The 11,804-nt window shown below is 39.4% G+C and overlaps 1 protein-coding gene across 1 annotated transcript in view; it reads right to left on the minus strand.

Moving 5' to 3' along the window:
* Window positions 1–10,522, minus strand: part of ADGRF4 (adhesion G protein-coupled receptor F4) — a 16,381-nt gene extending 5,859 nt beyond the window's left edge. Inside the window, exons 1-6 of the mRNA XM_006093246.3 lie at window positions 10,467–10,522; window positions 7,254–7,356; window positions 6,086–6,140; window positions 2,606–2,757; window positions 1,005–1,256; window positions 5–185 (exon numbers count right to left, since the gene is read on the minus strand). Of these exons, the coding sequence (XP_006093308.2) occupies window positions 5–185; window positions 1,005–1,256; window positions 2,606–2,757; window positions 6,086–6,140; window positions 7,254–7,356; window positions 10,467–10,522 (799 nt within the window). The remainder of the gene's footprint in view (window positions 1–4; window positions 186–1,004; window positions 1,257–2,605; window positions 2,758–6,085; window positions 6,141–7,253; window positions 7,357–10,466) is intronic.
* Window positions 10,523–11,804: the final 1,282 nt, after the last annotated feature.

The raw sequence follows: 11,804 nt of genomic DNA on the forward strand, positions 1-11,804 counted from the left end.
TGAAACCCTTTCGTCTGAATGAAGGGCTCATCCACAATGTTCTCAGATGCATTGCGGAGGTGGAGTTGCCGGGCGAAGGAATTCACCGACTGCAGCAAATCTGAGCTGGCGTTCCTGTCAGGAATGAAAGCCCAGTTTGAAATGGCTGCTGTGTCGAGGATGTGGTTGGCCACTTCACTGTAGCTCTGCAATGGAGAAAAGTGGATATGATAAAAAAAAAGGATTCACACAGTATTTACAAAAGTCGGTTTCTAAAATCTGAAATTTTGGAGGCAAATGATCTGATCTTATTTGGGCAAATTCTCCTGGAAATTTCCTGTTTATTGAATCTCATGCTGATAAGCCTGCAGGGGAAGACAAGTAAATGAATGCTAAAAATAAAAATGTATCACAGATAAAGTTTATCTGCTTTTTTATGTGCCTAGGGCAGCATTTCCTAAAAGGCAGTCTGTATAACCCGTTCCATATGATAGTAATGATTGTTTAATGCAGGAGATTGGGGATAGATTCTATAATAATTTAAGTTTGGGAAATACCATATTCCTATCTCCCTCACTCTTATAAAGGGTGCCAAAGTTCATTCACACATTAAAAGGTCTAAAGAAGGAAACCTGCTTAACTTGAATTCAGAGTCCCTATACTTGCTGCATCTCCCTGTTAGAAATGGAAGCCCCGTTAACATTTCTCAGAACAATTATGTTCTCCAGAATAAAATGTTGGAAACGCTAGAGTAGACACGATCTTGCTCACTGCCATCACTATGTAATATTTTTTCTGCAAATATGAATCCTATACCACAAACATATGTAAAAAATGTTCTAACGTTTTGACAACTTCCATAAACGCGAATGAATCCATGTGAGACACGGAAGTGAAATTGCTGTTATTGTTATATTTGCTATGGTGGTTATAGTTTTTCCCCTGCAAAATATATTTTGAAATTGTTATGAAAGGGCAAGCTTTGGGGGGGAGATACTGGTCGATTTCCAACAAAGAACACCCACCTTCATTTTCTCTCGGGTCACATTATCAGACAAGTCTGTAGAGATGTTTTTTAGCAACTCCACAATAAAAGCGATATTTCCAGACGTGGCTTCTGAGGATTTCACCGCATCGATGATGCAGGCGTAGTCCTGCGGGCAGCTCCTGCGGATTCCCTGCACCACGCTCTCCATGGGCTCCGGAGCGCGAAAGTCAAGAATACGCAGAGGAAATAAGGGTGCTGCCACCGAAAGGCGTGATGCACTGTTTACGTCCTGTGTTGTTGTTTTTTTTTTAAAAAAATGATGTTTTAGTAAAAATGAATAAACACCTAACACGCATCAGACTAAATGAGATAAAGGCACAAAGGGTCAACATGAAGAAAATAGATGAGATGCTGAGAGTTACAGAGAGGTTAAGGTGGGGTCTCACACAGGCAGGGGATTGTATCAAAGTCCCCGTACAGTTCTCTTTTCCTTTTGGAATTTGCTTTTGAGGACCAAGACTTTAACTCAGGACTGAAACAGTTTTCTCCAGAGATGTGGAGAAATTCTAGAAAACATTGGTCCAGTAATTATTATGTTTTTAAGAGGTGCCACATTAAGAGGAATTTTGAGGATAGTGTTGGAGATTGGCCAGTCAAACACGGAACACAGTGGAATTGCAGTTTCAAAAAGCTGAGTTCACTCATTAGAATAAATTATTTGCTTATTTTCTCGTATGTTTCCCCAGAGTCTCCCAGAATGTGACTTTGGATAAGCCAAAGCAATAATATACTTCATTTAATTCCCTTTGGAATGCCACTAGGGTTGCAGGACCTCTACCTATGCTAAGTGGCAGAGCCTCCATGGCCCTTACAGAGTCACTGTTGAAGTTTTACAAAAGGCAGAGATCCATGTGCTTCTATGGGATTAGAGAGAAGGTAGATGTACATGGTACTTAAGTGAAAGAACGTAAAACAGGATATTTTCATTCTAACTCAGATTTTTTTGTTTTCACTGCATTGCTATTCCCTTTGGGTCACTCATTTCTCCTTTCTTTTGGTCAAGTGATTGAAAGTATTAGAAAAAATTGAAAATGAATTTGTTTCTAGACACATTTAGTTGATTAATTAGGTAGCCCAGAGACAAGCAAATCCACCTTTAGAGCTAAAACTTTACCCGGACTAGCATGGCTCAGTGGTTGAGTATCGACCTATAAACTAGGAGGTCAGGTTTTGATTCCGGGTCAGGTCACAACCTGAGGGGGAGGGTCATGCAGGAGGCAGCCAATCAATGATTCTCTTTCCTCATTGATGTTTCTATTTCTCTCCCCCTTTCCTTTCCTCTCTGAAATCAATAAAAATATTTAAAAAATAGAGCTAAAACTTTATCCTCCAAGCATTTACTATTACATAAATGAGTTTCAGATCTGTTTTTAAGAAAGGATTCTGAAAGGGAGAGACAGTGGGGAGTGAGGAGAGAACCTGAGTTTGGGTAAGGAAGAAGAAGAGACAAATTTAACCTGTTCTATAGATTTTCCTAAGTCCAAACCTGAGAATTATGCTCAATAAAACATGTTAAAAATGCTTCTACCACCTCCTGAGGGATTGGCTCCTGTTGCCAATAGTATGCAAATGCATCACCTGGAAGAGCTTTCTCACAGAAAGGCTTGTACATGTTTCAGTTGATTTTTGCCACATGTTTTGATTACATGTAAATCCTATTTCTCCACGAAAGGGGTGAGCACAGGGCTGGCTGCAGTTGGATGAAGTGATGCAAGGACCATGACATTTCTCTGCAAAGGAAAAGAGAGAGAGAGAGGTCTGATTAGCAGTCCCACACTTCGATGGGGGCATCAAACTCATACTGGGGATTTTAAGTTCCTTCCAAAGGAGGTGATATTGACCTGGGTCCTCAGCAACAAGACAGACCTGCCAGGCAGGTTGTGAAGCTGATGTCTAGGCAGTGGGTGGAGAGGAGGAATCACCGGTCTTTCAGAAAAGCTAGCTCAGAGCATCTGAGGGGAGAGTGGCCAGAGATGAGGAGGGGGGAGGAAGCAGTGGTTAAGTGCTGAAGGACCTTGAATGCTGTGCTAACATGGGCATTACCAGAAAACAAGATTAAATTTGTTTTTGAAAAAAAAAATTAACAGTAGCATAGAGCAGGAATCTGCACACTTTTATGTAAAGGATCGTATAAATGTCAAATAAAACACAGGATGTTCACATAAATGTTAATTTTATTTTCAGACACAGTCGATTCTCATTATTTGCAGTAGTTATTTTCTATGAAGTCACTGCCATAAACACTGAATCAGCAAATACTGAGCCATTGTTCCTAGAGGAATACAAGGTGTCTAGGAGCTGCTGCTCACAAAATTTTCAACAGATCAGTATCAATCTATGTTTGTTTTATGTGTGTTTTAATTTAATGTCACCTTATATAATCAATAGTTGATTTATTGACATTGAACTCATGGACAATAGTGCTATAACTCATGATAGCATATAAACAAAGCTTATCGAAAACAGGTGTTTTCTCCAGAAGGTACATCACAGCTCGGTTAGGAACACTAGACAGCACTTCGCCCTATACTTGGGGGCCATATTAAACAGCAAGATCGCCAACAAAAAAAGCGAAATACCTGGCATTACATAGGCCACCCAAAGAACACTGTGTGTGGTAAGAGAGCTGGAACCAGAAGGCAGAGCACCACTTGTGCAACCTCAGCTGGGAACATGCCCCCAGCTGACTCATTTTTTTTGCTGTTTTGTGAATGATGGAGAAAGGACTGTGAGTGTTGATTTTGAGATTGCAAATACCTTTCAAAAGAGTAGGGGAATTTGCCAATACACAATCCACAAATAATGAGGACCGACTGAAGATGTTCAGATAAACAATGAATACTGTTTTAGGGTATATATGGTCCATGCATTCTTATTCATTGTTTTTCTGAAATGTAAATTTAACCAGACATCCTATGTTTTTATTTGCTAAATATGATTATACTCACCACAGAGTAAATAGTTTCAACACTGTGGGCTATACAGTCTCTGTGACAACTACTCAACTCTGCCTTTGTAGCATGAAAGCAGTCAAAGGTAATATATAAATGAATGGGCATGGCTGGGTTCCAATAAAACTTTCTTTACAAAACCTGGTGGCAGGCTTATTTTGGCCCATGGGCAGAGTGAATTGACTTGAGGCAGAGAGCCCAGAAATGAAGCTGTCGAAGTATTCCTAGGAGAGTGGCAGGGAAATGGAAAGAAGTAAATGAGGCTGAGAGCTATTAAGGTGTTGACATCAATATGACGTGGTGATTTGGCTGTGAGATAAGAGTACACCCACATTTATGTCTTGGATAGCTCTGTGGATGACTCCATTCACAGAGAAAGGAAGCAAGTGGGTTTACCCAGTGTATCAATTTGGCAGTTATTTAAACTGAGTGCCTCTCAGTTTATATAATTTGGAGATGATACCATGGTGTTGTTACAAACATTAAATGAGAGACAGCATCTTGTGCAGCACTTCGTCTATAAATGCTCAATAAAGTATCTCAAATTTTCTCCTCTTTCCTTTTTCAATTCCATATCTAAGTAGAGATTTATCTCCCACCAAAAATATACTTGGTCATGAATGTGCAGAATCCAGTTTATTCCTGTTATTTGGGTGAGAACCACATGATTTCACTATTTTGTGACTAATAATTACTTACATAGTTTGTCTTTCACTTCTCAAGAGTGACCAGTCTCACCAATACAATATCTATCTGACATCACTTCAACATACCTCTCAGCACCAAAGCATTACGTACATTGAAGCAATACAAAAATATCTTTGGATGAAGACATGAATGAATAATGTCCTTTCCCCTCTTCTGCCTCTTGTTAGCTTGTTAGTTCAAATGGATTTTCCTTGTGGGTTTTTAAATGAACACTTATCTACTATTCTAGAATCTGTGAATATTTGCCAACTTTCTTCATTGACTATGCCATGGATAATGGTATAATTGCAAGAAAATCTATCACTATTGGTAAACATTGAGAACTTATTAGATATTTTTTATATATTTTTTCTGTTTGTATAGATGAGATCATTTGTTTATTTATTTGTCCATCATGTTTATAAGCATCTATTATTTATGTAGCCACTTTGGAAAATCTAGAAAAGTAAACATCAACCACATTTCCCAGGCTCTAGGGTACTACTACTGGGTCACACTAATGGTGAAGGCCATATTTTCCAGGCTCTTGTCTCTATTGTTCAAGCAGCACTCCCAGCACCACCACCACCCCGTGATCATTCTCACTCAATTTGCATCTAGTTTTCAGGGGATGGTCAACATGTCCTTATAAACTAGGCTGTAAGCTACAGTTACATTGAAGCATGTTCCATATTCTTCCACCCCAGCTTTGCACTCTTTCCTCCCTCACCACTGTTGTCCATTCCTGAGATGTTTCTTGAAAATTTCATCAAGTATGTGTGGCCAGTGCTCACTGCTTCCAGGACTCCAATGACACTTTTACCATTTGCAACAGCATGGATGGAACTGGAAAGCATTATGTTAAGCGAAATAAGCCAGTTGGAGAAAGATAAGTATCACATGATCTCACTCATATGTGGGATATAATGATCAACATAATTTGATGAACAAGAATAGATCCAGAGACACATGGTGGGGGGCGGGGAAGGTTAGAGAGCAACCAAAGGACTTGTATGCATGCATATTAGCATAACCAATGGACACAGACACTGTGGGGGGGGCGTTGACTTGCCTGGGGTGGGAATGGCTGGGGAGGGGTGAATTGGGGGAAATGAAGACATATGTAAAACTTTAGACAATAAAAAAAATAAAATAAAAAAGAACAGGAGGGAAGAGGACAGAGGAAAGAACCCATGAATTCAAAAGTAGATATTACCTAATCTGAACAATATAGAGAAAATAGACTTTAAAAAAAGAAGAATGAACAAAACCTCTGGGAATTGTGGGACTATGACAAAAGATCTGATAGTCATCATTCATGTCATTGGAGTCCTGGAGATTTTTATATTTTATTGGAAGACTTGTGGTCTGGGGACATGCTTGTCATGTCTTCAAATGGAAGAAGACTGTAGCCACATACCTTGTATCCTTCCAGTCTTGGGTTTCTCTTCAAGATGTTGATGTTTATCTCCATCCTGTAAAACACAAATTCCCAAAGGTCCTCTTTACTGTGGAATTCTCCTCTCTCATCTCAACTTAGAGGCTCCATGTGGATGTGAAGAGAAAATGTGTTCAGGACTAGGAAGAAAAATGCAGCGGGTTCATGTGCTGATATCGCAAGAACTTGCTGAAGGAAACATGGATGTGAGCATGGACAGAGAATACACTGCCCTCCAAGAAGGACTAGAACCTTGTTGCTGGTCACCTGGGCTCTGAAGGTCAGGTTAGTGGATTGTGTCCATCTTTTGGAAAGTCTAAGTATTCAGACAGACCACACAGAGGACAAGCAATTTCAGCACTAAGCTGTTCCCTGCCTATCTTAACTGTAACTGTGAAATGCAGCTTATGTACTCCAGCATATATTGAGAAAAAGAGAAATGAACGGATACTAGAAGTAAGCATTTGGTTGTAATAATGGAATCACAAATTCTTTTATAGCTATAACTATCAAGTTTACCTAAAAGAAATAAACATACCCTTCATGTTATAGATAAGTAAATTAAAACTCAGAAAAGTGAAGCAACTTGTGTAACTAACAAGAATCAAACAAAGTTAAGGTCTGAATCTAAATCTGTCAACTACCTAACTGCCAGGATAGTGAGTCATGTCCTACCTAATGATGCTTTGGTCAATGACAGACCATGTGTACGACTGTGATACATCATGTAGCCTAGGAGTGTAATACACTATACCATGTAGGTGTGTAATTGCACTGTATAGTGTTCATACAATGACCTAAATCACCTAATGATGCATTTCTCAGAACATATCCCCGTCATTAAGAAGCTCATGACTGTACTTCCTCCTTTCAATCGCTGCCTTTCTATAGTCTCTGTGGTTTCAAAGTGATTTTTCTACTATGTTGTTGTACCCTGTTGCACCTTGCAACTATACTGTTGCAAGTCCCAGCCACCTCTCAAATTTTCTTTCTTCCTATATCTAGAAAACTACTATCAGCAAGAGTAAAATGGCAGTCATTTGAAAATATCTTTAACATGACATGTTATTTATCATAAAACTAGCCATCTAGACAAAATGCCAGTTTTCTCATGGGGATTTTGGATCTATAGTGAGAACATTCTACTTACTTTTATGTGGATCTTGGCTCTATACTGAGAACATTCTGTGGTCAGAAATAACATTAAACAGCAAATCATGGTTGACTGAGACTTCATTTTCACACATTGAGATCTTCACCTGCAATAGAGAAAGAAGGTGCAGCTGGCTGTAGGTGATGATGCCACACAACTAGCATAATACTTCACAGAAAAACCAACCACTGAGCGACTCTATTGGGTACTTTGAGATATTTATACCAAACAACCTACCTCAGGAAAAAACAGACTGTCTATTAACTATTGACTTGTCTACAAACAGGAGCAAGAATGATGGAAGTACCAGGAAAAATATATGTTCTCCAAAGCAGCATTTCTTATTTAATCCACAACTTTCTTTAACAATAAAATGTCCAAGAACTTTTATTTGCTAATCACTGTTCTATGCACTTTTGCTGCAATAAACTCATGTAATCATGTGGTACAAGGTATTAGTACTGGTTTCATGTTATCAATGGAGAAACTAAGACACAATGACTTGAGCAACTATGAGCCCAAGTCACTCGGATGAAAGATGGTGGAGCCAAGAGTTCAAGCAGGTGGTTTGGGTGGAGAAGAATTGTTAATCTCTTTATTCTTAAAGGGTGTCCAGTGGGGAACAAAGAAATGTCAAACCAATGGTGGGAAGAGAGATTATCTTTATATTATACCTAGTGAACAAGGTTTGGCAGACACCTAGCCTTCAGGAAAGAAAAGTCCCTTTATGGTCAAATGGACATGAACTTACTTTGATCTCTCTAGGCTCCAAAGGCAATCTGTGGCCAGGCAGCAGATGAAATCACTGATCTACAGTCAAACTTTTCCTGGGTGGAGTCAAAACTGAGATGGGTTTTCATGACTCTAGTGAGCCTTCAAGTGAGATGATGACACACGGTCACTTATAGGGAAGTTTCCAAATTGTCTTTGAGTTTAAAATCATCTTTGAGTTTCTAACCATTGAACAGGGGAAAGTATTTTGATTTATACCAATGTCTTGTAGAGCCAGTCTGGGCAGAGGAAAGTGAACATGGCAGAATGACTGGCAAAGTGTGGTCATAGATTTATATGGGTGTTGGGATATGTGTGCAGAATTCTTGATCTTATAGTGTAGGTGGAAAAAAGTTCTCATTTATATAGTGCTCATTGGTGGATGAGCACACTAAGCAATTTGCAATGTAAATATTATTTAGATGAATTTTTAACTGATGATCTCAAAAAGAAGTACCTGAAGAACCAGTATAGGTTGGCTTAAATGTATCCATGTGTTTCACCTGTATACCTGTAGGTTGCACAAATTTTTAATATGACACAATAAGAAACAGATCTTATATTGTAACTCGGTGTATACAGACAAATATATGTATATGTATATATGGGTATCCATATATAACTGAAAAAATAGATTTATTTTATTATCCAGTTGAAAATTGTTCACTTTTCCCATTAAAGTGGTCATTTTGATCCTTTCTCTTTGCTATTCTTTACAATGATGTTGAAATTTCCTTGCCTGGGTACATGTATCAGGGAGAAAAGATACCTACATTCAGGACCACATACTAGGACTGATGCTGAAGATAAATGCAATTCTCTTCTATCTGGAGACAATGGTTTGAAATGCAGGTAAATGGAGGAAGGGGAGCCAACAGCAGGCATTTATAAGCAATAGTGCCTTCTATCTAAGGCTGCAGAGGAAGGCCACTTTTACTCTAAGTTTTCAGTATAAGAACTTTGCATAAGCTAATCTTGCTAGAAAGAAGTCAGGCATTTGGCTTAAGATGTGATGGGATGTTGTGTGAATTAGGGAGTCCAAAAATGTTTCCTCAAGCAGTGCTAGGGCCTCCAGATATGCAAATCCTGAAAGGATTCAAGTAAAGGGGCCAATGGTCATGGCATTTTATGTAGATCATTATACTCTTTGCGGAACATTAGGAAATAATAATACATTTTATATATTCACATAAACTATAAATGTAGTCGGGAAGCCACCGCTTTCTCAATACTATCATAAGAGTGCACCAAGGAATGCAGAAGGCCGATGGACCTTGGACTTGAGATAGCGGTGGCTGGAAGCAATTTCCTGACCTAATAGCCTCAAAGTAAATGTTTACTGGACGTTACTGATCTTTATTGACCTTAGAGACGGTCTGTCTGCTACCTGTTTGTCTTGCTTTACTGAGGGCGAGATGTGTATCTAAAACTGAATAAAAAGCAGATAAGGCCAGGTTCCAGTGTGCCTCTCCAAGAGAGAGGTCTCCACCTGCCCCCCCCCATGCCTTCTAATTCATATTTCTTGTATAGTATTTTCATTTGTGCATCGACCCCTTCTTCAGATCCTGAACCCCCACTGCAAAAGGTTGTGGCAACGTATACTAGCAGAAATATACCAGGTATATGCAAAATAAATCATAAGCATGACCATAAGAAACACAAACTTTGAACTGAGCACATTTGGCTATTTGGGGGTTTCAGTTAATGAACTTGCTACTTGCTCATTCATGTTATTATAGTCTACTGTAGGTAACCCACATACCATTTGGTATGATAATTACATGGTAAATTTCCTTCAGTTATTATAAATGTGTGTGGGAGGGGTGGAAAATGTTTATGATGTTACCCAAGAGGTGTTATAACATTCTTATTTTTGCCCAGTTTAATTGGCAAGCATGGGCCGGATGGGTAGATGTTTTCAAGTTAGGCCCCATTGGGTTATTTCTTTTCCTACCAGATAGAGTTGAATGGGAGCCCTCCCATCAGAATCGAATAATGACTGAGGCCAAAAGCCAGAGTGCTCTGCAGAGCAGACAGCAAGCAGAGCGTAGGACTCTGAGGATGGAAACATTTTAAAAATTAAAAAGAAGCCAGCATAATCCAAAATCAGAGGTTGATATTTTATAGGACAGAATGGAGGAAGCACACGTTCTTAGATTTATCACTGATAAAGAATTAGCAGTTCAAGTGAACTTTGAGTTTTACATAAGTCCCAACTGAAAACTATCTGCAGATACAAATAAGGTACCTCTCCAATACCTAGGACAGTGCCTGCATGTAGTACATTATCTCTTGAAATAATGAGGGAAAGAAAAGAACAAGGACACAGAATCTAAATATATTCAATTAACTGTGCCAAGAGGAGTGTGGATTGTCCAGAAGAATATCAGCAAAACATGGGCAATGCCATCAGAAGAAGCGTTCAGATGTGAATCTCACCGAGGCAAACTCTCCTGCTTGTTTGTTTGTTCCTGCTGAAGAGTGGCTGGAGTCATGTGATGTCCTTTCCTACATGGAGAATCCAGAGTTGCTCCATGTACTTTATGCTCAGATGACCTTTATGCCATCTATTAACCTCTGGTTCTACAGTGTGTTCAATTTAGCAAAAACTCTGCGTCTTTGTGAAATCTATTTCCACAAATCCCTTGGGCTTAATACTGTTTGGCGAACTATCACTGGTTATTTAAATCAAGGTCCTAAGGTCTCACATTTTTATGGACCCCCATATCTACATTCATAAAATAAACTTTGGATATTAACAATCAATCAATTAATCAATCAATCCAGAACCTCGTACCCAATGGGGGAAAATAAAAACAGTAAATAGTAATCCTGACAGGATAGTGATATAATATGCATGTTTATGCCCGGGACCCACCAGTTGTTTGCCAACAGTTTGTAACACCCACCAAACTTAAATTTTAAAAATGGAAGAAAAACTTAACGAGGATATTGGTACCCACTGACTTAAATTCTATGAATTCTATGAATTCAGTAAGTTTACCCGCTTTACTCTTAGTAGGAAAAAGATACAGAGTTTGTGTCTATTACATTTGGCCAACATATTGTGTCCTGAAGTGGGTTTCTCTGGAGCACTGGTCTCACAAAAGCCTGAGGGGTTCCAAGGTTAGATCACTTTGGGAAACAGCATGTACCAGCATCACCACTGCCGCCCCTTCACCCACACCTACGCATAGCAAAGACTCTGAGAGCAATTCCAGTAAGAAGACTGACCCAGGTTTTGCCAAATTTACTTGATCATCAAAAGTACTTTGGGGAATTGAAGGCTGCTATGTGAGAACACAATGTTACCTTGGAGTATAACACATTAACCTATCCAGGCTCAGACTCCACTTGCATTTACGGGGCACCTACCACATGCCAGTTCCCTGTGAGCTCCTAAGCTACTCACACTGGACCCACAGTCGCCCACTAGTGAGTAAGAGTGTGGGCTTTAGTCAATTCTGAAAGAAGGAGGCTGTGGACAGACGGACAGATCATCTTTAATCTGTGAAACGAGTCAGAATTATTCTGAAACGTGATGCTCAGAGTGGAGAGGTGAGGGAAGGCAGGCACGAAGTGGCTTGGCAATCAGAAGTTTGGAATGATCACCAGGGAAGGGAAGATAGGCTCATAAATGAGAATAAAAATGAGGAAGAGAAAACAAGATGCCAAAGAACTCCTGCCTGAGACTCCCTGTGGTAGCTTCCTATATAATGAGGTATCTGACCTTCACAAAGAAGTTCCCTCCGGCTTCTAGGCTAGTCACCCGACAAA

The sequence above is a fragment of the Myotis lucifugus genome, unplaced genomic scaffold (genome assembly GCF_000147115.1).
Source record: "Myotis lucifugus unplaced genomic scaffold, Myoluc2.0 scaffold_111, whole genome shotgun sequence".
NCBI classification, from domain to species: Eukaryota; Metazoa; Chordata; class Mammalia; order Chiroptera; family Vespertilionidae; genus Myotis; species Myotis lucifugus.